This window comes from Anas platyrhynchos, chromosome 2 (assembly GCF_047663525.1).
Source record: "Anas platyrhynchos isolate ZD024472 breed Pekin duck chromosome 2, IASCAAS_PekinDuck_T2T, whole genome shotgun sequence".
In the NCBI taxonomy this organism is placed as follows: domain Eukaryota; kingdom Metazoa; phylum Chordata; class Aves; order Anseriformes; family Anatidae; genus Anas; species Anas platyrhynchos.
Window position 1 is genome coordinate 55,269,740 of NC_092588.1, and position 21,584 is coordinate 55,291,323.

Genomic DNA, 21,584 nt, shown 5'->3' on the forward strand with positions numbered 1-21,584 from the left:
CCCAGCACTGATGGACGCCGATGCCTTCAAAAGCAGTTTCCCAGGGGACCTTGCTGGCTAGTTCCCTGAGCAGCCTGAAGCCTGCTTTCCCCATATCCCGGGCTGAAGTTTTGGTGGCAGTTTCCCTTCTGTCACCAAAAATTTTAAACTTAACTACTTCATGGTTGCTATGACCGAGACGGCTGCCAATTGTCCATGCCAATTCCCCCACAAGACCATCTCTGTTCTCCAACAGCAGATCTAGGAGGGCACCTTTCCTAGTTGGCTCCCTTAGCGCCTGCACCAAGAAGTTGCAGAAAATTTAGGAACCTCCAGGACTTGCTCGTGTCGGCCGTATGGTAATCACAGTTGATGTCTGGCAAGTTGAAGTCCCCCATGAGGACAAGGGGAGTTGATCTTGAGGCATCTCCTAGTTCCGCAAAGAATAATTTACCATCCTGGCTGGGTGGTCTGTAATAGACTCCCACAATGACATCCCCTTTATTTGTTCGTCCCTTAATCCTTACCCGGAGGCTCTCAACTTTGCCATCGCCAACTTGAAGTTCACACAGTCCAGCCCCTGCTTCACGTACATCGCCACCCCCCCACCTCGCCTACCCTGCGTGTCCATCCTGAAGAGCCTGTAACCATCTCTTGCAACACATCAGCCACAGGACTCATGCCACCAGATTTTGCTTACCCCAATGATGTCGTAGCTGTCGTAACTTCAATTGTTAGGGCCTGAATTTTCACTGAAACCAAAGGCAGGTGTCTTACTGATCTGAAGAAAGAGGCTTAAATCCATCCTGGCTTGTTTACTCCCAAAGTAACGTGAAAGAGACACGTGTCCTTGTATCTGAAGAGGAGGTGAAGGAACAGCTAATGCAAGGAACACAAACTAATTTGCGCCGGACTAATAGGTGGTTGGCTATGAGCTTGGAGACTGCAACAGAATCACAGAATCATTCAGGTTGGAAGAGACCTCCAAGATCACGTAGTCCAACCTCTGACCTAACACTAACAAGTCCTCCACTAAGCCGTATCCCTAAGCTCCACACCTAAACATCTTTTAAAGACCTCCAGGGATGGTGACTCGACCACTCCCCTGGGCAGCCCGTTCCAATGCCTCACAACCCTTTTGGTGATGAACTTCTTCCTAACATCCAGCCTACACCTCCCCTGGTGCAACTTTAGCCCATTCCCCCTCGTCCTATCACCAGGCATGTGTGAGAACAGACCAACCCCTGCCTCGCTACAGCCTCCTTTAAGGTATCTGTAGAGAGCAATAAGGTTGCCCCTGAGCCTCCTCTTCTCCAGACCGAACAATCCCAGATCCCTCAGCCGCTCCTCATAAGACTTGTTCTCCAGATCCCTCACCAGCTTTGTTGCCTGGACTCACTGGAGCCCCTCAATATCCTTCTTGCAGCGAGGGGCCCAAAACTGAACATAGTACTTGGGGTGTGGCCTCACCAGAGCCAAGTACAGGGGCACAATGGCTTCCTTAGTCCTGCTGGCCACGCCGTTTCTTGTACAAGCCAGGATGCTGTTGGCCTTCTTGGCCACCTGAGCACACTGCTGGCTCATATTCAGTCAACTAGCCACCAGGTCCCAGGTCCTTCTCTGCCAGGCAGCTTTCTAACCACTCAGATGGCTTTTCCAACCATCTTCAACCTTCCAGATCTAGAGGAAGGCTTTGGCTGCTGCCTAAAAGCCACGTGCATGTAAGCTTCCGCAAGCCAACCTTCTTCCCATGACCTGCCAGGAAACAGCAATTTAGGCACGTAACCAAATTAAAGCCAGAACTTGCAGCCCAGTCCTTGACCTGAATAGTGAGGATCTGGAGCCTGGCATTTATGCGTGATAGCTTCTACGCAGCTGAAGTAAATACACCCCGGGTACCCTGAGCTGGAGGACCACGATGGTGGGAATGATCAACTCCCAACCGACCCTGAACGTGTGCGGGATTTGCTGCTCCACCTGGATCTACACAAGTCCGTGGGACCGGGTGGGATTCATCCCAGGGTGCTTAAGGAGCTGGCTGACGTCATCGCGGGACCTCTCTCAATTATTTTTCAATGATCTTGTGAATCTGGAGAGGTCCCAGTAGACTGGAAGCTGGCAAATGTCGTACCAGTTTTCAAGAAGGGCAAGAAAATAGACCGTGGCAACTACAGGCCTGTCAGTCTCACATCAGCGCCTGGTAAAATTCTGTAGAAGATGATCCTTGAAGTTCTTGAAGTGCACCTGGGGGACAATGCAGTCATTGGTCCCAGCCAACATGGGTTCATGAGGAGTAGGTCCTGCCTAACAAATCTGAATTCCTTTTATGATAAGATCACCCATCTAGGTGATCAAGGGAAACCAGCTGACGTGATCTTTTTGGACTTGAGCAAAGCTTTTGACACAGTTTCCCATAGGATCCTACTGGACAAAATGTCCAGCATACAACTTAACAAAGACATCATACGGTGGGTGAGCAATTGGCTGACAGGCAGGGCTCTAGGGCTTGTGGTAAATGGGGCCACATCAGGCAGGCGCATGGTCACTAGTGGGGTCCCTCAAGGCTCCATTTTAGGGCCGGTCCTCTTCAATGTTTTTATAAATGATTTAGATGTAGGACTAGAAGATGTTTGGAGCAAATTTGCTGATGGCACCAAACTTGGAGGAGTTGTAGACTCAGATGAGGGTGGAAAGGCCTTGCAGAGAGATCTGGGCAGATTGGAGAGCTGGGCGATCACCAACTGCATGAAGATTAACAAGAGCAAGTGCCGGGTCCTGCACCTGGGACGGGGCAACCCTGGCTATACGTACCGACTGGGTGACGAGATGCTGGAGAGCAGCCCCGCAGAGAGGGATCCGGGGACAGTGGTTGACAGCAAGTTGAACATGAGCCAGCAGTGTGCCCTGGCAGCCAGGAGGGCCAACCATATCCTGGGGTGCATCAAGCACGGCATTGCTGGTCGATCGAGGGAAGTGATTGTCCCGCTCTACTCTGCACTGGTGCAGCCTCACTTCGAGTACTGCATGAAGTTCTGGGCACCACAGTACAAAAAGGACATTAAACTGCTGGAGAGTGTCGAGAGGAGGGTGACGAAGATGGTGAAGGGCCTAGAGGGGAAGCCGTATGAGGAGCGGCTGAGGTCACTGGGCCTGTTCAGCCTGGGGATGGGGAGGCTGAGGGGGGACCTCATTGCAGTGTACAGCTTCCTTGCATGGGGGAGTGCAGAGGCAGGTGCTGACCTATTCTCCGTAATCACCAGTGATAGGACCCATGGGAACAGTGTTAAGCTGAGGCAGGGAAGGTTTAGGCTGGATGTCAGCAAGAGGTTCTTCACCAAGAGGAGGGTGGTCGCACACTGTAACAGGCTCCCCAGGGAAGTAGTCACTGCACCGAGCCTGTCTGAATTTAAGAAGCGATTGGACTGTGCACTTAGTCACGTGGTCTATACTTTTGGGTAGACCTGTGCGGTGCCAGGAGTTGGACTTGATGATCCTTATGGGTCCCTTCCAACTCAGGATATTCTATGATTCTATAAATAGTGTAGTCAGAGGTCATGGGGCTAGATTTAGAAAAGTCCTGCATAAAGAAGGGATCTCAGAGAAGAAAATGTAAATAACATTAATATCAAGAAAAGGAGTTCTGATTGCTAAATTCTTTATCTGTCATGACTAGACAGATGAAAATCTATGATGGCAAGTTTGCCTTTAAGGTCATTTTATTTTTTATTAATTTCTTTTATTTATTTGTATTTATTTTTTTAACAGGCTCTGTACTAATTTTGCTCACAGAATGACTGACTAACAGAAATATGACCCTTGTGCACCTTTTGTAGTTAATTCATTAGGTCAACTGTAACCACTAAGCCCCTTGTCAGGTTATTTCTACTAGTGATGAGGAGCAATAGACTTTAAAACTTTGAAGCCAGGTAGAGGAGCTTATTCCACAAGGTCTCTTGGCTCCACCCTTGTTAAGTGAAACCTGCCAGGTGTGGGTCATTTGACCTTTGCTATATAGGAAGTCTGAGGACTGGTGGGGGATTTGCCTCTCCAGGAGAGACTGAGGCTTGGGTAGCCTAGGGTGTTTTTCTCTCGTGGTGAATCGGGCTCGGTGTTCCCTACTAGGCTGCTTTTCCTTCATGTTTTCTGCCACTAGGCTGCTTTTCCTTCATGTTTTTTGCCCTCTCTGTGAAATAGTTTTAGAGACTCTATGAGCTAGTTACATTGGTGTTGCCTTCTTCAGAAAAACTCTGGTGGCACTATTTCACTGTGAAGCACTTTGGAAGTGACTCGAGTTCAGAAGACAGCAGGTAAGCGTTCCTGGGTTCTGTGGTTGTTACTGTTGAGGAGTTTGAGTACTTCCTTCACCTTATCTGTTTTCTGTGAAATTACTTAGGTGGATTCTAAGCTCCCTTCCAAGCACTGGAGGAAAAAAAAGGCCTCAAAAGCCCAAGTGCACACAGGTCAGCCTGACATTGAAGAATGTTCTTAAGTATTTGGAAGATTGAAAAATGGGCTGTGTGAAAAAGGTGCCTTAATGTGAATGCAGATTTTGCCTTGTGGTAAGTAGAAACAGGTTGGGATGGATACTGGTGGAAAGATTGCTACTTTGACGAAGTAGAAATTGTGAGAATGTGCTGTTGTTCATAAAAGAAATATTGTTTTCACAATATGCAGGTCAAAAGCAGTATGAAGAAAGTCTGTCATCTTCCCATCAGGCCTGGGTTTCAGCTGGGTACTGCTTCCTGAAGAGGTCCAGCAACTTGAAGAGAATTGATCTTCCTCCCAAGCTCTATGAACCAGAGTCTCAGCTATCAGGGGTAAGCATCTTTCTGTGCAAGAAAGACAACATGGCGCGGAGTCGAGGCGCGTTCTTGGGCCCCCAGAAAAGCCAACTGAAGAATCTATTTTTAAGGAAAAGCTGTTCTGGTTGCTTTATTTTTTATATGTCTCGACTAGACAGATGAAAATGTGCGAGCAATTTAGCCTTTATGGTCAATTCCTTTTCTCTTTCTTTCTTATTTTATTTTTTGTATTTTTTTATATTTATTTATCTTATTTTAATGGGCTCTGTACTAGTTTTCCTCGCAGAATTACTAGCAGGTATATGACCTTTATGCACTTTTTGTAGTTAATTCCTTAGGTCAATTCTAACCACTAAGCCCCTTGTCAGGTGATTTCTCTTAGCAATAAGGAGCAATTGACCTTAAAACATTGAATCCAGGTAGATGAGCCTATTCCACAAGGTCTCTTGGCTCCACCCTTGTTAGATGAAATCTGCCAGGTGGGAATCATTTGACCTTTGCTATATAGGAAGCATGAGGACTCATAGGGGGAATTGTTTCTCCAGGGGATTTTGAGGTCTCAGTTTTCTAGGGTGCTTCCCTACTGTCATGGTGGAATGGACTCAGTGTTCCCCCAGCAGGCTGCTTTCTCTCTGTGTTTTCCTCCGTCTCTGTGAAATAGTTTTAGAGACTCTATGAGCTAGCGCCGTTGGTGGTGCTTTCTCCGTACAGTAAAAGCCTGGTGGTACGACTTGTGAAGTAGCTTGGAAGTGCTTCGAGTTCAGGAGCTGGCAGGTAAGTGTTCCTGGGTTCTAGAGTTGTTTCATGTTCCGGAGTTTGAGTACTTCCTTCACTTTGTCTGTTTTCAGTGAAATTACTTACATGGATTCTAAGCACCTTTGCCAGCCCTTAAAAAATAAAATCTAATAATAATAAAAACCCAGAACTCAGAAGCTCAAGCGCTTACAAAGAAGCCTGACTTTGAAGAATGTTCTTCAGTATTTGTTAAGATTGAACAACAGACTGTGTGAAAAATGTGCCTTAATGTGAACTCAGATTATGCCTTGTGGTAAGTAGAAACAGATTTGGATAGATACTGGTGGCATTATCGTTACTCTCACTGAGTGGAAACTGAGAGAATGTGCAGTTCATAAAAGAAATGCTGTTTTCACAATATGCAAGTCAAGGGCCTTTAAATTACTAGAAGTTGTAGCTCCAAGGAGATAATTTTAAAGACAGAACCTATTGCTGGACGTTTCCTGCTGAACCCTCCATAGACTGGCTCCCTGAAGAAAAAGTGTGAAAGGTGTAACTGTTAGAAGTTTCTGAGGTAGTGTCAAGGGCAGATGTTTTTCCCCCACTTGTGAACTCTCCCTTTCTGGGAGGAAGACCTGGAAAGACCATAAGGAATTCACAGTGGATGAATTGGCTAAACAACAGTGGCAGTAGGAAGACAGTCTCTCCTCTTCCCTACAGGCCTGCATCTTGCCTGTGGAGAAACTATACGAAGAGGTCCACCAAGTCAATGAGAATGAACCTTCATCCCCACCTGTACAAACCAGTGTCTGAACTATCAGGGGTGAACGTCCTTCTGTGCAAGGAGGATGACAGAGTGGATACAATCTCCGTACCCCCCTGTGGCCTTGCAGAGAGATGGGGATGGATTGGAGAACTGGGTGATCACCAACAGCTTGAAATTTAACAGGTGCAAGTGCTGTGTCCTGCACCTGGGACGGGGCAACCCTGGCTTTATGTACAGACTGGGCAAGGAGATGCCGTAGAGCAGCCCCACAGAGAGGGATCTGGGGGTTGTGGTTGACAGCAAGTTGAATGTGAGCCAGCAGAGGAGGCAGCCAGGAGGGCCAAGCATATCCTGGGGTGCATCAAGCACAGCATCGCTAGTCAGTCGGGGGAGGTGATTGTCCTGCTGTACTCTGCTCTGGTGTGGCCTCACCTCGAGTACTGTGTGCAGTTCTGGGCACCACAGTACAAGAAGGACATGAAACTGTTGGAGAGCGTCCAGAGGAGGGTGACAAAGATGGTGAAGGACCTAGAGGGGAAGACATATGGGGACAGCTGAGGGCACTGGGCCTGTTCAGCCTTGAAAAGAGGAGGCTGAGGGAAGACCTCATTGCAGTCTACGGCTTCCTCACGAGGTGGAGTGGGGGAGCAGGCACTGATCTGTTCTTCTCAATCACCAGTGATAGGACCCCAGGGAATTGCCTCAACCTGAGGCAGGGGAGGTTTAGGCTAGACATCATGAAGTGTTTTTTCATTGAGAGGGTGGTCGCACACTGGAACAGGCTCCCTAGGGAAGTAGTTGCTGCACCAAGACCGTCTGAATTTAAGAAGCGTTTGGACTGTGCACTTAGTCACATGGTCTAAACTTTTGGGTAGACCTGTGTGGTGCCAGGAGTTGAACTTGATCCTTATGGGTCCCTTCTGTGAAATGTGTTCATCTGATTCGTGTCAATATGGAATAATTCTAGGGCTGCATGGTACGACGAATGTGACCTTCTGTCTTACATACCCTTGTATAACCACAAGTCTAAGAAAAACAGAGTGGTTAATGTATATAGGTCTTGTACCTTGCAAAGGAATGTTTTAGCAACTCGTGTCAATAGAGAGCTTGAAGGGAAATGTATTTGTAGGGTTTTCCTTGAAGTCTCTGATATCTGGGGGGGTTCAGAATAACTGCTAACTATTATGACTGTTGCATGCAACACTATGCAAGTCTCTGATATCTGGCCAGGAGATTAAGGAGGAGGGGAAACCTGAAGAATGACTAAAAGACAAAGCTTTCAGGGGATGCTGTACAAGTCTCTGACATACAGCCAAGTTGGACAAAGGAGAAGGACAAGAGGGAGGAAGACTATGAGCCTTCAGCATGAGAAAACCCCAGAGGGACCACCGGAGACTGATACGCATGCTCCAGTAGGAGGGTTTGGATTCTGGAAACTAATTATAATAACCCTGTTTTTTAATATAAGTAGTAACAAATATGTATTAGCCTAGGAGCATAAAAATCAGCTGTCTGATGTAATTGGTGTGCGTCTTGGTGGAGCAGAGACTCCTGGCGCACCCAGCGCTGTTTGCTTACCTCTATTCCTTTAATAAATTGTAAGCTTTGATTACAGTTCTATTTTGAAGACAGAGCCATTTTTTACACTTCCAACTTGCGATATTCTATGATTCTTTCTGAAACCTATACCAGCATGAGCTATGAGACGTGCAAAAAGATTTTGGTCGTTGTCTAGGTGAGCACCTTGTCACCTGGCTGCTCCGGTGCTGGGATATCAGAGCAAATAGTCTGGAATTGGAAGGCAGGGAAGGCAGGTGGCTGGGATCCCTTGCTAGAGATGCAGGCGTTGACAAAGCAAATGGGGATGGAGCACCAGGCTACAGCCTCTGGAGGTGTCTCCTGTCAGCTATGAAGGAAACGTATCCCTTCAAGGATGAACGTGTATGTCTACCTAAATTAATGTAAACTGGCCTATTTGCATTGATTCTGGAGACTGAGGACAGGGGTAGTATGTACTTAAATGAATAAATAATTGTATATGTGTACATTTATTTAAAAAAAAAAGTAAAATGTAAGAATGATGGATTTGCTGGCTTGCTGACCAAATGCAAACTTAAGAGATGAGTTTACTCTTGATTTGAAATGTATTATTTTTATTGTCAAATACAATAAACTTGCTAGGCAAAAGAAATGATGCATACATCATGTTTTAATAGATACTTATATTTCCAATTAAACATTTATCAGATTAATAAATAATTGACATTTTGCCCTGTCTCCACTATCCTGTATTACAGTGTGAAGAAATGAACTACATTTAAGCAGTTGAAAAATATAAATTCACTTATTTTAACACAGTCTGTGTATTGACAAAATCATTACATTTCTAAAAACTGCAGGAGAATGGACTTTTTGACAGATGAATCACTAACTAGAACCAATTCTCTGGGGGGGCGGGGGGGATACAATTCTTTATAGTTAACAGTTTACAGTAAATGACATTTCCCAGAAACAGCTAACAAAACCAACCATTCAGAGACACTGCCCTGAATTAAAAACTTATAAAACAGCATTAATGTTTTCACCAGGCACTCACTTTCCAACTATTTGGATAAAGCAGTAACTGAAGTTTCAAAATATAATTGTCTTTAAGGCTGGAAGAAAAAAATAAAATTGTTCTGCTTAGCAGTCCAAATAAGCGCATGGATGTTATTTGGGTGTTTTTGTTCTTAAATGAGTATTTTTCCTCTAGCATGAAGAGCTTTATTAACATCACTGGAAGTGTGAGGAATAATCGATTTTTCTTGCTTTTTTATTGTGCAACTTTAATTTTACCTGTAATTTAGAATGCCCTGAAATCTCAACCTCTGAAGTGCTTGCATGAAGCTGGGGGAAAAAGCAAGGAGAGGGTTGTCCATGGCCTGATCGTCCAGAGTGAGGTTCTCTGTAGGAAATGAAGCATGCAACACCACTTCATCATCACTCAGAAGAAATTATTACTCCCTTCCAATCATTAGCTCCTCATTCTTCAAACTGTTTATTAATTGTTCAAATATTGTTTTCCCTGAACTGGGGTGACACGATATTTTTAAATATCTCAACTCCCCCTTATGTAGCACCATCAGAATAATGAAATCCTAGCATTTCAACAGAATCCCCGGGTGCTGCCTGAGGGGGGCCGAGCCCCCCCGGCGCGTAGCCGCCATTTCCCCGCCCGGCCCCTCAGGGGGGAGTGGCGGTTGGCGGCCGTTGGAGGCGGCGGTTGGCGGGGCCGGGCCGCGCCGCCATGTTCGTGGCGCGCAGCATCGCGGCGGATCACCGCGACCTCATCCACGATGTCTCCTTCGACTTCCATGGGCGGCGCATGGCCACCTGCTCCAGCGACCAGAGCGTCAAGGTGAGCGGGGGCCCGGGGCCGGGGCCGGGGCCGGGGCCGGGGGCTGCCCGCAGCTTTCCCCTCACGGCCGCCGGGCCGCGGGGTGAGGCTGGGGGAGGCCGTCGGGGCCGCGGCTCGTTCCGAGGCTTGGGAACGAAGGGGATTTAGGGAATTTAATCTGCAGGCAGCAGTTATATACGGTAAACCTGATAAATAGTTGGGGAAATTGCCCTTCTATGCAAAGCAATGGCAAATGTGGATCGGGAACTGCCTCTTGTGGTTTATCCCTTCGGGAGGGGGGGGGAACAAGCACCACCGTGCCTTCCTGTCACTCCCCCTCCTCAAAAGAATAGGGGGAGAAGTTACAGTGGGGTTGCTCAAGGGTTGAGATAAGGACAGGGAGACCCCTCACCAACTACCATCACAAGCAAAGCAGACTCAGCAGAGGGAGTAAACTATAGTTTACTGCCTATCCCTACCAGACTAGAGCAGTGAGAACTACAAGTAAACTAAAAACACCTTCCCCCTGTCCACTCTCTTCCATGTTCAACCCCCCAGCCGTGCAGGGGAATGTGGAATGGGGGCTGCAGTTGGTCCCTGAGGCGTCATCTCTGCAGCTCCTTCAGGGTCGCTCCCTGCCCCTACTCCACGTGGGGTCCTTCCTGAACTGGTCATGCGTGGGCTGCCCACAGGCAGCAGCTCTTCAAGCACTGCACCCACATGGCTCTGTCCCACGGGGTCCATCCCCCAGGAGCAAACTGCCCTAGCACAGATCCCCCACAGGCAGCAGCTCCCCCCAGACAGCTCCTGTGTGGGCTTCTCTCCACGGGCTGCAGCTCTGACCCGGGGCCTGCTCCTGTGGGGGCTCTCCATGGGCCTCAGCCTCCTCCAGGCCACATCCAACCTGCTCCACCGGGGGCACCTCCACCCATGGGGGGGCTGCAGCGTGGAGATCTGCTCCATGTGGGACCCATGGGCTGCAGGGGGACAGCCTGCTCCACCGGGGGCCTCTCCACAGGCCGCAGGGGAACTGCTGCTGCCTGCCTGGAGCACCTCCTGCCCTCCTGCTGCACTGACCTTGAGGTCTGCAGGGCTACTTCTCATTCCTTTCTCCCAGCTGCTGTTGCATAGCTTTTTTTTTTTTTTTTTCCTTCCTTAAATCTGCCCTTTCAGAGGCCCAGTCTGTTGCTCACTGGCTTGGCTCTGGCCAGCAGTGTGTCCCTTCTGGAGCTGGCTCTGCTCTGACACAGGGCAGCTGCTGGGCTCTGCTCACAGAGGCCACCCTGGCAGTCATGTCCCACTGGCACATGAGCCCAGTACATACAAGCAAGCAGCCTCTTCTCTGTGATCACGTATGAACAAGTTTTCAGAAAGAGATCATCAAGATGATTAAGAGCTATGGTAAACTGACAAAAACAAAAGGTTAAAGGACTTGAATGTGGTTTTAAGTCAATTGAGAAATACTAGAAATAAAAATAAGATCCCTTACTCCACTAGATTCATTTGGATTCATTCTGTGGGCCTCGGTGAACTTTGTAGACCCCTTCCAACTATCCTGTTCTCTTCTTGGGGGTGATTTTCAGGGGCCACATCAGGGGTTTGGGACTGTGTCTGAGGACATAAATGGTGAGGACCTTGGGACCAGTACAATAAAACTAAGTAATTTACTCTTGGAATAGAAGATAAAAATGGAGTGTTGAAAATTGTAACAATTTGTCTTCTATGAATAACATTGTTGAAAAAAGATATACTTCGTGTGGTTATGGATTTTGCAGGTATATGCCTGTTCTCCCTGTCTCTTATAGGGCTGTTTTCAAAGTTGGGTGAAATGTGGTTGTATACTGAGCTAGGTAGAGTTTTCTAGAATAAAATGTTCAGTGATATATATTTTTAAATGGCTGTGGGTTTTGGTACTACCTAGTAAGCTTTACATACAAACTATGTGATCGTATTTTGATTTTTCAATAGGTCTGGGACAAAAGCGAAAACGGGGACTGGCATTGCACTGCAAGCTGGAAGGTTTGTATTTATAATCATTAAACAGTGATACTCTTATTTTTATTTTTTAGAAACGTGCCTACTTTTTGCTGATTTTAGAGTAGAAATATATATTTTGTAGATCTTGTGTTTCTGAAAATATTAGAATGGTTTGGGTTGGAAGGGATCTTAAAGATCATCGAGTTTCAGCCCCCTCTCATTCAAGAGGACCATCAGTAATAAGCTCTGGTCGGTCTTAAAACTCGCACCACTTCTTAGCAGTACAAAGGTACATCCTAGGCTGAGGGGATAAAAGCGCAACCAGGAAAAATGCACGTTAGTAAGCATCAAACCTCATTACCTGTTGGGACTATACTGAGTACTGAAGTGTGTAAAGACACGTTGCATGCATTTTCACCAGGTTTCCATGTTAGTGAATTTTAACTTTAAGTTGTTATTCTTATGGTAAAATACTTAATCTCTGCATTTGTAAAGCATCTCCAGTGCCTCTCACTTAAAGCAGAAGCTAGCATGCAGTCTTACACTATTAGTACTTATGTTGACAGACTTTGTTATCAGTAAGCATAGCGGTGACAGTGAGGAATTGGAATCAGTACCTTTATTTTTAATTTAATATTTCCTTTTTTGCATATTGTAGACTGGGGGGGGGGGGAAAAGGAAGAGGTCTGGCTGGTAAATGTTACATCTGACTGCTGTGTTATTTTCCATAACCTTTCTGAGAACTGTACATAGAAACTAGTTCATCAACGTAGCTAATTAGTGCATTCAGCCTCCAATTTGTCCTTAAACTTGTATAAAATAGAACATAAAGTGTATCTATATCTATATCTATATCTATATCTATATATATATACACTTTATAGTAACATATATATGTTACTATATATATACAGTAATCCTTGTAAATGGAAGCGCAAGTGAAACTTTTGAATTCCTCTTCTCTAGAAAAAAGAAGCATTCACTTGACTAGGTATAAAAGAGGAGTTTCTTGTAAAGAAGAAAAAGATAAGTGGTGTCCTGCATGTGCTTTGGAAAAGTACAGGCAAGCTGGGAATAGGCATGGTAGTAGGCATGAAGCTGTACTTCATGCGTCAAGGCAGAATCATAGCTTGCAACTATTTTTTTGGAACTTGTGGTTTAAAGGAATAATAAATAATGCCTTGAAATAAGCTTGTAATAATATCTTTTAATAGTTAATAGCAACAAAACTTGGTAGTGTTTACAGAAATAAACAAATTCAGCAGTTTCATTGAGCTTTATAAAATATCATAGGCTCCACAGGAATGGTCTTACTACTTCCTACAACTTAGCTTCTGCTTTATGGCAGGCAGTCCTGAAAATGTATTTAAAAATCATTTGTGATCACTTGGAATAATGTAATGTTTTTCTAGACTGTATCCTTTTGCTGTTATCTTCTAGACACATAGTGGATCTGTGTGGCGTGTGACATGGGCTCATCCTGAATTTGGGCAAGTCCTGGCTTCCTGCTCGTTTGATAGAACAGCAGCTGTGTGGGAAGAAATAGTGGGAGAGTCAAATGATAAACTCCGAGGCCAGAGTCACTGGGTAAGATTTTAACATATTAATTCACTTTTTCTGTGTTCTCATATAAACAGATTTGCTGTACCACACTGATTTGTCTGCTTGTCATAATAGGCCGAAGCTTTGAACTGTTCAAACTCCAGAATTACACAGAAAATTGGACATGAAGTTGGTCTAAATACCCAGTTACTAGACATTTCTAGTGTCGCAACATACTTGCTATTCCTGAAACAGAGAATGTGGTCTGTTTTCTTCAAAGTGTTCTTGACTTTCCAATGTTTTGTTAATTTGTGGCAATACTCCAAAGTAGAGTGAGAACTTTTAAAACATTGAGGCAGTCAGCTAAATGGCAATATTCAGGCCAATTAGTGTGACTACCACTGGTGTTTCTTACTTGGATGTTCCTCTGCAAACCTACAGACAACCCTTCTCGGAAATACTTGTTGTTTTTGTGCTTCTCTTGGAAAGTGCTTCCTGATAAACTTCAATAACACGGAGATTAGAAAGCAGCACTGTTAGGCTTCACAGCTGATCCTGTCACCAGTATGAACAGTGAAGACAGTTTTGAACTGCATGTGGCCCATACTTTTTATCGCTTATATACTTATCTGTTACTTTGTTTTTCTTTTTTTTTTTTTTGAAGAGCGTAATCTAAGCAACTCTTGTTGGCATCAGTACTTTGCTATCATGGGATGCATGTCCCTGCCTAAAATTGCATCAGTGTGGTGATTTGTCGTTTCTTTTTAAGTTGTATAAAGTTTTTTTAGTTCTTGATGGAAGAGGTAAGCGATCCTAAAAACTGGTATTGTCAGACTTAGCTTTTAGGGAAGGAAAAAAATGAAAAATGGTTTAGGGAATACATTTTTGATGGCAACTTCAAGAATTTCTGCCTTTCTTTGCAGGTAAAGAGGACCACGCTAGTAGACAGTAGGACATCTGTTACAGATGTGAAGTTTGCTCCCAAGCACATGGGTCTTATGTTAGCAACTTGTTCAGCAGATGGGGTTGTAAGGATTTATGAAGCCCCTGATGTGATGAATCTCAGTCAATGGTCGCTGCAGCATGAAATCTCATGTAAGCTAAGCTGCAGTTGCATTTCTTGGAATCCTTCAAGGTATGTTAATAAAGCTGTAGTTGTTGTCTTATGACTGGTTAAACAAAACATCCGAAGAGTTATTTCTGAAATTTTGTAGTATAAATCCTGCAGTACTCACGCAGAATGCTGAAAGTATATTACTCAAATCTGGAAGAAAGCTGCTGACAGCTCTGTTAATACAGTTTGGATGAGCTGCAGAAGTGTTTGAAAAAGTTCTCTTGTACCCTGTGAGGATGTATTCGTACCTTAATTATTTGTATCAAGGAAGGAGCTAAAGAACTGTGGAGTGCTCTTTATTTATCCCAGAAAATTTAACTGAGATTCCTTAACTGATTCAGTGGGGGGCGGGCCTTATCACCCTCTACAGTTACCTTAGAGGAGGCTATAGTGAGGTGGGGATCAGTCTCTTCTCCTGAGCATCAAGTGATAAGACATGAGGAAGTGGCCTTGAGTTGCACTAAGGAAGGTTTAAGTTGGATATAAGAAAAAAATTATTCACATTATGGGTTATGAAGTGTTGGAACAGGCTGCCCAGGGAAGTAATTGAGTCACCATCCCTGGAAGTCTTCAGAGAACATGTGGGTGTGGTGCTCTGGGACATGGCTTAATGGTGGGCTTGGCAGTGCTAGGCTAAACATTGGACCAGATGGTCTTAGAGGTCTTTTCCAAACTAAATGATTGTATGATTCTATGATTAAAATGTCACAATAGATAATTTTTGATGCCACTACCAAGGACGCATACCCTTGCCAGTGCTAGGAACCACAAGCCTTGTTAACACAAATACACGGTCTAAGAGATGTGTTGTTCCTGTAGTTGTATCCTCAGGGGTGCAATGATTTACTTCACCTGCTTGGACAGAAAGAAATAGGAGAGGAATGTGATGGGGTTGTCCCAGCCCAGGAGAATACATAAATAATCCATGCTGAAGGTTCAAAGCACAGCCTTTATCGTTGAAACACTCCAGAGAGTTGTGTTAAAAGCTGATTTAAAAACTAGAACTCGTACGCATTTACTCTTTGTATTCCCTCTTCCCCAAAACCTGAAGGAAATCCTACTAAATCCATCACTGAGAGTACAGCATAGGATGCAGCCATATAACTTACAGCAAGTATTTAACTGAAAATGCATATATAAAATTTATCTTTTTGTTGTATAAAGCAAGCATTCAAGATGACAAAATTGAGATAGCACTGATACAGGAATAGTGCTTAGTAATTTTTCCAGGTGACTTTTTTTGTTTTGTTTAAGACATGCAACTGTAAAGTTTAAAAACGGCTTGGTTTACTTTTTGTAAAGGTAACAATATTTATTTTTTATTTCTAGCTCTAGAGCACATTCTCCAATGATCGCTGTAGGAAGTGATGACAACAGTCCAAATATATTGGCAAAGGTTCAAATTTATGAATATAATGAAAATACCAGGTATGCTAAATAGCAGTGTATAACATTTGTGGTTATTTGTGGATAGGAGTGTTAAATCATACTCCTCAGTTTTGTCTCTAAGACTTTGGATGGGAGATTCACCTCAGAATCCTTGCTGATGCTAATGGATGTGACAGATTTTGATAATTTTGTTCTATCCCAGCACAGAAATTCCAGTGTTTTCACCAGCATTTTAAAGGGACAATTGCTGTTTCTGCTTCTACTATTCTTTATCCTTAATTTTGCACAAGGAATCAGTAGGGCCAAAGTTGAAGTTTGAATTTGCTGAATTTGTTGAAGGTAACAATAAAAATGGTTTTAAAAACATGTTTATAATGACAGAATGTCCTGCGAATTACTAGCATTCTGTAAAAGTTGATACAGCTAAAAATTCAGAACCAAAAAATGCCAGGAAGTGCACGCACAACCACTTTGAATGAAATGATGGCAGAGAACCCGTTTCATTGCGTGGTGGCCACGTGAACAGTGTCAAAGTGTTTTATGAATTTAAGCCTGGCTTTTGACAATGTTTTCTGTGCATTAACAATATAGAAAAGTTGTTGTAACTTACCATGTGGTAAATAAGAAAACTAAATATGTTCATTACACAGCAAAGAAGGCAGACAGTGGTCTGTGTACAAGCATGGAGAATTTAATAAGTTTCTGGGGTGTAAATTTTAGATTGTGAATGAAAGAATCTTTTTATTTCTCTCTTCCAGCTGTGGACAAAAATGTTCTTTTTACTGAAATCCTTGTTTTGTTTTATGGTTTAGCGTACTATTGGTAGTAGTTGATGTATCTGATGTATTTAGTTTCTGAAGAAGTCAGCTTGTAACAACATAATAAGGGTGTAATTTATGTTAAGAAACTGATTTTAGTTTTACAAGTCTCATTATGTATATTAAGTCCATTTTCCCTGTTCTGCTGTGTCTGGTTTCTATAATTTGTGTCACTGGTAATTTTGGTGGTACTAAAGGTTAATTTCTCATGCTCTACAGGAAATATGCAAAAGCAGAAGCTCTGATGACAGTCACAGATCCTGTACATGATATTGCGTTTGCTCCAAATCTGGGAAGATCGTTCCACATTTTAGCTGTAGCAACCAAAGACGTACGAATTTTCACACTAAAACCTCTAAGGTGAGCTTAAAAGGAAGACCAGAAAACTGTCATTGAGTATGATGTGATGCATACTACATACTCTTTGGTAGTATCTGGGAAGCATAAGTAATTCAATTTATGCAGGATTGCTTTTTAGCAGCCTGTTTTTTTAAGATGACAAGAAAGTGAGCAAGACTTTAATTCTGTCTGAGTATCTTTTAATGCTCCTAGTCTATTAATGATTGTTCTGTAAATTTACTGAAGGAGGCAGTCCTCTCTTTTAGTCGTCATGTTAAAACCAGACCTTCGAACAGTTGTGTGCAGAACTGTCCCTCTCCTCTTTAACAGGAAAGAATTGACTTCATCTGGAGGATTAACAAAATTTGAAATTCATATTGTGGCACAGTTTGATAATCACAATTCCCAGGTGTGGCGAGTTAGCTGGAACATTACAGGCACAGTGCTTGCCTCCTCTGGTGATGATGGCTGCGTTAGGCTCTGGAAGGGTAAGAATTCTGTGTGTCATCCGCTTAAAGTGGTATTTTACTTCATGTATCAGCTTTGTGGTATGCTGAATACATTTGAGAAAGCATAGTACATTTCTGGAGTAAAAGTATTAAGATCCTTGAATGATGTACTTTTACGTTTTAGGAAAAGGAAATGACTTTCAGGGCTGAAACACTTAAATGATTTGGGTTGCTGTGAATAGTAGCTACTATCTGATAACCTCAACTTGTTTTACCAGATCACAGCAATGTAAAAATGTCCTTTTTAAAAACTTAACATGTTCTGAATTACTGTTTTTGCCAGTTGCTAAAACCTGAAATTCTATTTTTAGTTACAACATTCAGGCAAACTGTCTTTTTTTTTTTTTTTTTCTGTTTAAATGTCCCAAAGCAACAATAAAAATCAGTTGCAGTTTCCTCATCCATTCTCACTTGTTTCTCAGCATTGTTAGTAAAGACGAAGCAAACTCATTCTTGCTACCGAACAACACTGAGATTTAAATAATGGGTAGGCAGAGAATGTCAGGCAGCTATTGGGTCAGATCCTCAGCTGTTTGAAATATGTATGTTGGTACTAGAGTAAAATTCGGATTTGCGCAAGATGAGTGGCATCTTAGCTGTGCCAAAAGCATTCAGAACAGAAACTAACAGTTTTTGTATATGTGTATTTGCAGCTAATTACATGGACAACTGGAAGTGTACTGGTATACTGAAAGGTAACGGGAGTCCGGTCAATGGTGGTTCCCAGCAGGGAATTTTTAACACCTCTCTAGGTTCAGCCAACACAAGCCTGCAGAATTCACTCAATGGATCATCTGCCAGCAGGTAGGCTAATTGGTAGAGAGGCTGAATTTCAGTAAATATTTTCTTCTGTGAATCTTCTTAATTTCACTTAATTTTTGTGTTTTGTATGTTTTAAAGTATGATGTCATTTGCTGTGTGAATACTTGTACAAAAGCTATTCTGACTTGGCTTTGTGGTGGTGCCTGTTATGCCAGCATTAAGAGGAAAATAAACCATAAGTTACGCTGAATTACTCTGTATAAACAAGTTATGTAAACAATTCATTTCACTTTTAGTCCTTTCACGATATTAAATCCAAAAAAAACCAAAACACTTTTCTGGAAATAGTTTTGAACAAGGAGAAACTTGATCACACTGCTTTGTAACTGTCCTTGTTTTAGATGCATGTTTAAAAGTTAAGCAAAAATACCAGCAACAGATTCTGTTTTTCACTGAGATAATGAAGCAGAAGGAAAGCAGGAAAAGATACTTCATTGTGTATGGTTTCAACAGTCATGTATGCTAGCGTTAGTTTATTTTACGTGCATTTTTCCAGTTCTAACATTAATTGAATACAAGTTTGTTGATTTTTTTAATCTTCCTCCTTCATACTGAATTCTTACTGCTGATTAATTTGCTTTCTCTTTTGTGTTTTTATACTGCAATAATTACTGTTTTGTAGGTAAATTTAACTGCATTAACTGAACACGATTTTTAATTTGTGCACACTAAACTCTAGAAATTAGTGAATGCTGCATGTGTAAGGTGATGTCTGCACAGGTTATGTGCTGTATAAGGACTGGGTGTGGCCAGATTCCGCAGCAGAAACTTTCAAGTTATAGATCCATGCAGGCCATTGTATATCTCTTTAGCATAGGCTGTGGTTTCATAATCTCCTTACTGAAGACTACTGCTGCCAGAAAGACTACCCTGCCATATCCTACCCCACCATGAGTGCTTGTTCTCCTCTCCCCTATGCTGGTAGTCAGCCATTGTGTGAACTGAAACAGACCATTATTTTTAGACTTCCTCCATTGCTCTGGGTTTTGAAAGTCAGATATTTGAATTCGCTTTTTGTTAGAAAATTAAGTCTGTGGCTGTGGAATTTAAGAACATGCTCTTAGGACAGAGCCACGTTATAGAAAAGATGCACTTTTTCTCTTGCAATCATGTTGGCGAGAACTTCATAAACACAGTTGCTAACGTTTTTGCAGGGGTTATTAACAAGATGTAAAGATTTATCTACTGAGAGTTGACTAAATCGGTATGCTACACAATTCATTTTGTCTGTTACTGTAAATGCTATGTTTCAGTATTTAGACATTTAAACACACAATAGCTGAAGCGTAGGCAGATTTGGGTCTTTGGAAAACTTTGTTAAAACACAGTCATCAAAGTGGGTTCTCAACCAAAATAGTTTTAAAATAGATGACGTAGATTGTTGGAAAAGAAGGCAGTAGGGTTATGTTGTTATGCTGATATAAGTATGTATGTCTAGATTTGTGATACAATTTCCCTTCTCCATCTGTATTATGTCCTTTTTAACAGAAAGCAGAGCTGATACCAAGCTAACTGGAGTAACTTTGGTGTTTTGCTGCTTGTTGCATGCACACAGGAATGGAAAATGAACTCCTTTTTCCCCTCCCCAACGCCGTTTGACCTCTCCCAAGACACCAGCAGCCTGCTAACTACTAAATGCTATTCAAAAACCTTTTTAAAACACGTTGTGTACTTTTTTGTACTAGGCCGCGCAGTTTGATACTGTTGAAACTCCTGACAGAAAAATACTTAGGAGAGGCTTCTTGTTTAAAACAAAACAAAACTTCCATCAGATTTTTGTTTGAGAAGCTTGACCAATTAAAAAACTAGTTCATGGTTAAAAATGAGAATCTTGATTGGGATGGGAGGAGGGAAGTGACCGTTAAAGTAACTTCCATTAAAATTGTTTTAATAGCTGATATGTTTTACATTTCATAGTGTTTAACACTTGATAAAGATTCCTAAACATCACAAGTTTGTAACTGCTTTGTAATATATGAAACTGTTTTAAAGGAATAAGAAAATTGTGTTTTGAAAATTGTACAGAAGGTAGCTTTTGATAGTTGGGTATTGCTTCATTTAAAACTTAGTATGAATTCAAATGCATGTTTTGTAAGTACTGTCATACTTTCTTCATCCTAACTAAAAATACTTTTTCTGACGTGTTTGTACATTCCTATGGCAATGGTTCCATGGAGTAACTAAAATTGAGTGGAGTATCTAAAAGTGCAAATAATTGAGCCATACAAAAACTGAAACCAAAATGCAGCTTGTTGTGGATTGTCCCATATGTTGGTTAATTGTATAGCTGATCTCTTACGCAAGTCCACAGAACTGTAAACAAGACAGAAAACATCTATAGGTACCTAACATAGTTACACTAAAATGCACAAGTATTACGGGTAAGTTTTAATAAAAATGACAGAAAAATGAGATGAAATGGTGTAATTCTGAGTCTTGCATTCACTGGGAATCTTAAATTTACTCTAAGGATTTTGCAGAAATACGTAATACACACAAAGACTGTATTTCATTGAGAGTAATTATTCTCTGTAAATGTACATTATTAAATTTAAAGTATTGTAAAATCTATATGATGTTTTTATGTCTATTCTGGAAGTGACGCGAAGTTAATCTGAATTGGATGCATACACAGAAAATGTACTTGCATAGTATTTAATGTATAACTTGTGTTGCAAATGAAGCGTTACTGAAAGCTGTTAACAAATCACGGGAATTCTGGGAGAGCGAAAGCATGTTAATAGCTGTGCTACAAAATCCTTTAGATTTCCAAAGCAATCTAGCAATTTTGTAAAATGTATGCTAAGATTATTATTACGTTATTATTTTCCATGAAGTCCAGGGGAAAAGACTGTATTTTTTTTTTCCTTTAAAGAACAGTTTCCAGATTTGTCTTGTTTTGAATTACAAGCCTTGATTTCTGCTATTACGTTCTATTGGTTTTGGCATGGATATACTAAAGCTTTTGTTTTTTTTTTTTCCAGCATGTCTTTTCTCCCCTTTGGTTCTCCTTGTATTTACTACCTTTCTCTTTTTCTTGTTTTGTTTTTTTTGTTTTGTTTTGTTTTTGTTCTTGTTTTGGTGTTTTGTTCCTGTCTTAATTGTTTCAGGTATTTCTTTCCCCCTCTGGATTCCCCACGGGCTGGATCGAGATGGTCCAGTCATGCCCAGCTCCTTCCTCCTCCTCCTCTGATAGAGCACTCTTGCGATGCTGACACTGCCAACCTCCAGTATCCTCACCCTCGCAGACGATGTGTGTCTCGGCCTCTTAATCTATTACCTGAGAATGAAGGGGTTTAGTACACGTTACTTTTATTAAACTTGAAAGGGCCTTATTCAGATGTTTGTAAACACTTCCATTCTGGCTGTTTTTGTGTTTCTTCTCTCCTACAGAAGATTCTCAAAATCTGGGGGCT

General features: G+C 42.3%; 1 protein-coding gene and 1 long non-coding RNA gene across 2 annotated transcripts in view; both read left to right on the top strand.

The window, feature by feature from the left end:
* Nucleotides 1-4,036: 4,036 nt before the first annotated feature.
* Nucleotides 4,037-5,961, top strand: LOC113842587 (uncharacterized). The gene is made up of 4 exons (XR_005263083.2): nucleotides 4,037-4,286; nucleotides 4,373-4,538; nucleotides 4,654-4,796; nucleotides 5,493-5,961. It is a non-coding gene; the product is annotated as an uncharacterized lncRNA (long non-coding RNA).
* Nucleotides 5,962-9,485: 3,524 nt separating this feature from the next.
* Nucleotides 9,486-21,584, top strand: part of CEP192 (centrosomal protein 192) — a 78,242-nt gene continuing 66,143 nt past the window's right edge. Inside the window, exons 1-9 of the mRNA XM_038174077.2 lie at nucleotides 9,486-9,679; nucleotides 11,627-11,677; nucleotides 13,076-13,222; nucleotides 14,101-14,312; nucleotides 15,621-15,719; nucleotides 16,718-16,858; nucleotides 17,168-17,325; nucleotides 18,000-18,150; nucleotides 21,279-21,467. Of these exons, the coding sequence (XP_038030005.2) occupies nucleotides 9,569-9,679; nucleotides 11,627-11,677; nucleotides 13,076-13,222; nucleotides 14,101-14,312; nucleotides 15,621-15,719; nucleotides 16,718-16,858; nucleotides 17,168-17,325; nucleotides 18,000-18,150; nucleotides 21,279-21,467 (1,259 nt within the window). The 5' untranslated portion in view covers nucleotides 9,486-9,568. The remainder of the gene's footprint in view (nucleotides 9,680-11,626; nucleotides 11,678-13,075; nucleotides 13,223-14,100; nucleotides 14,313-15,620; nucleotides 15,720-16,717; nucleotides 16,859-17,167; nucleotides 17,326-17,999; nucleotides 18,151-21,278; nucleotides 21,468-21,584) is intronic.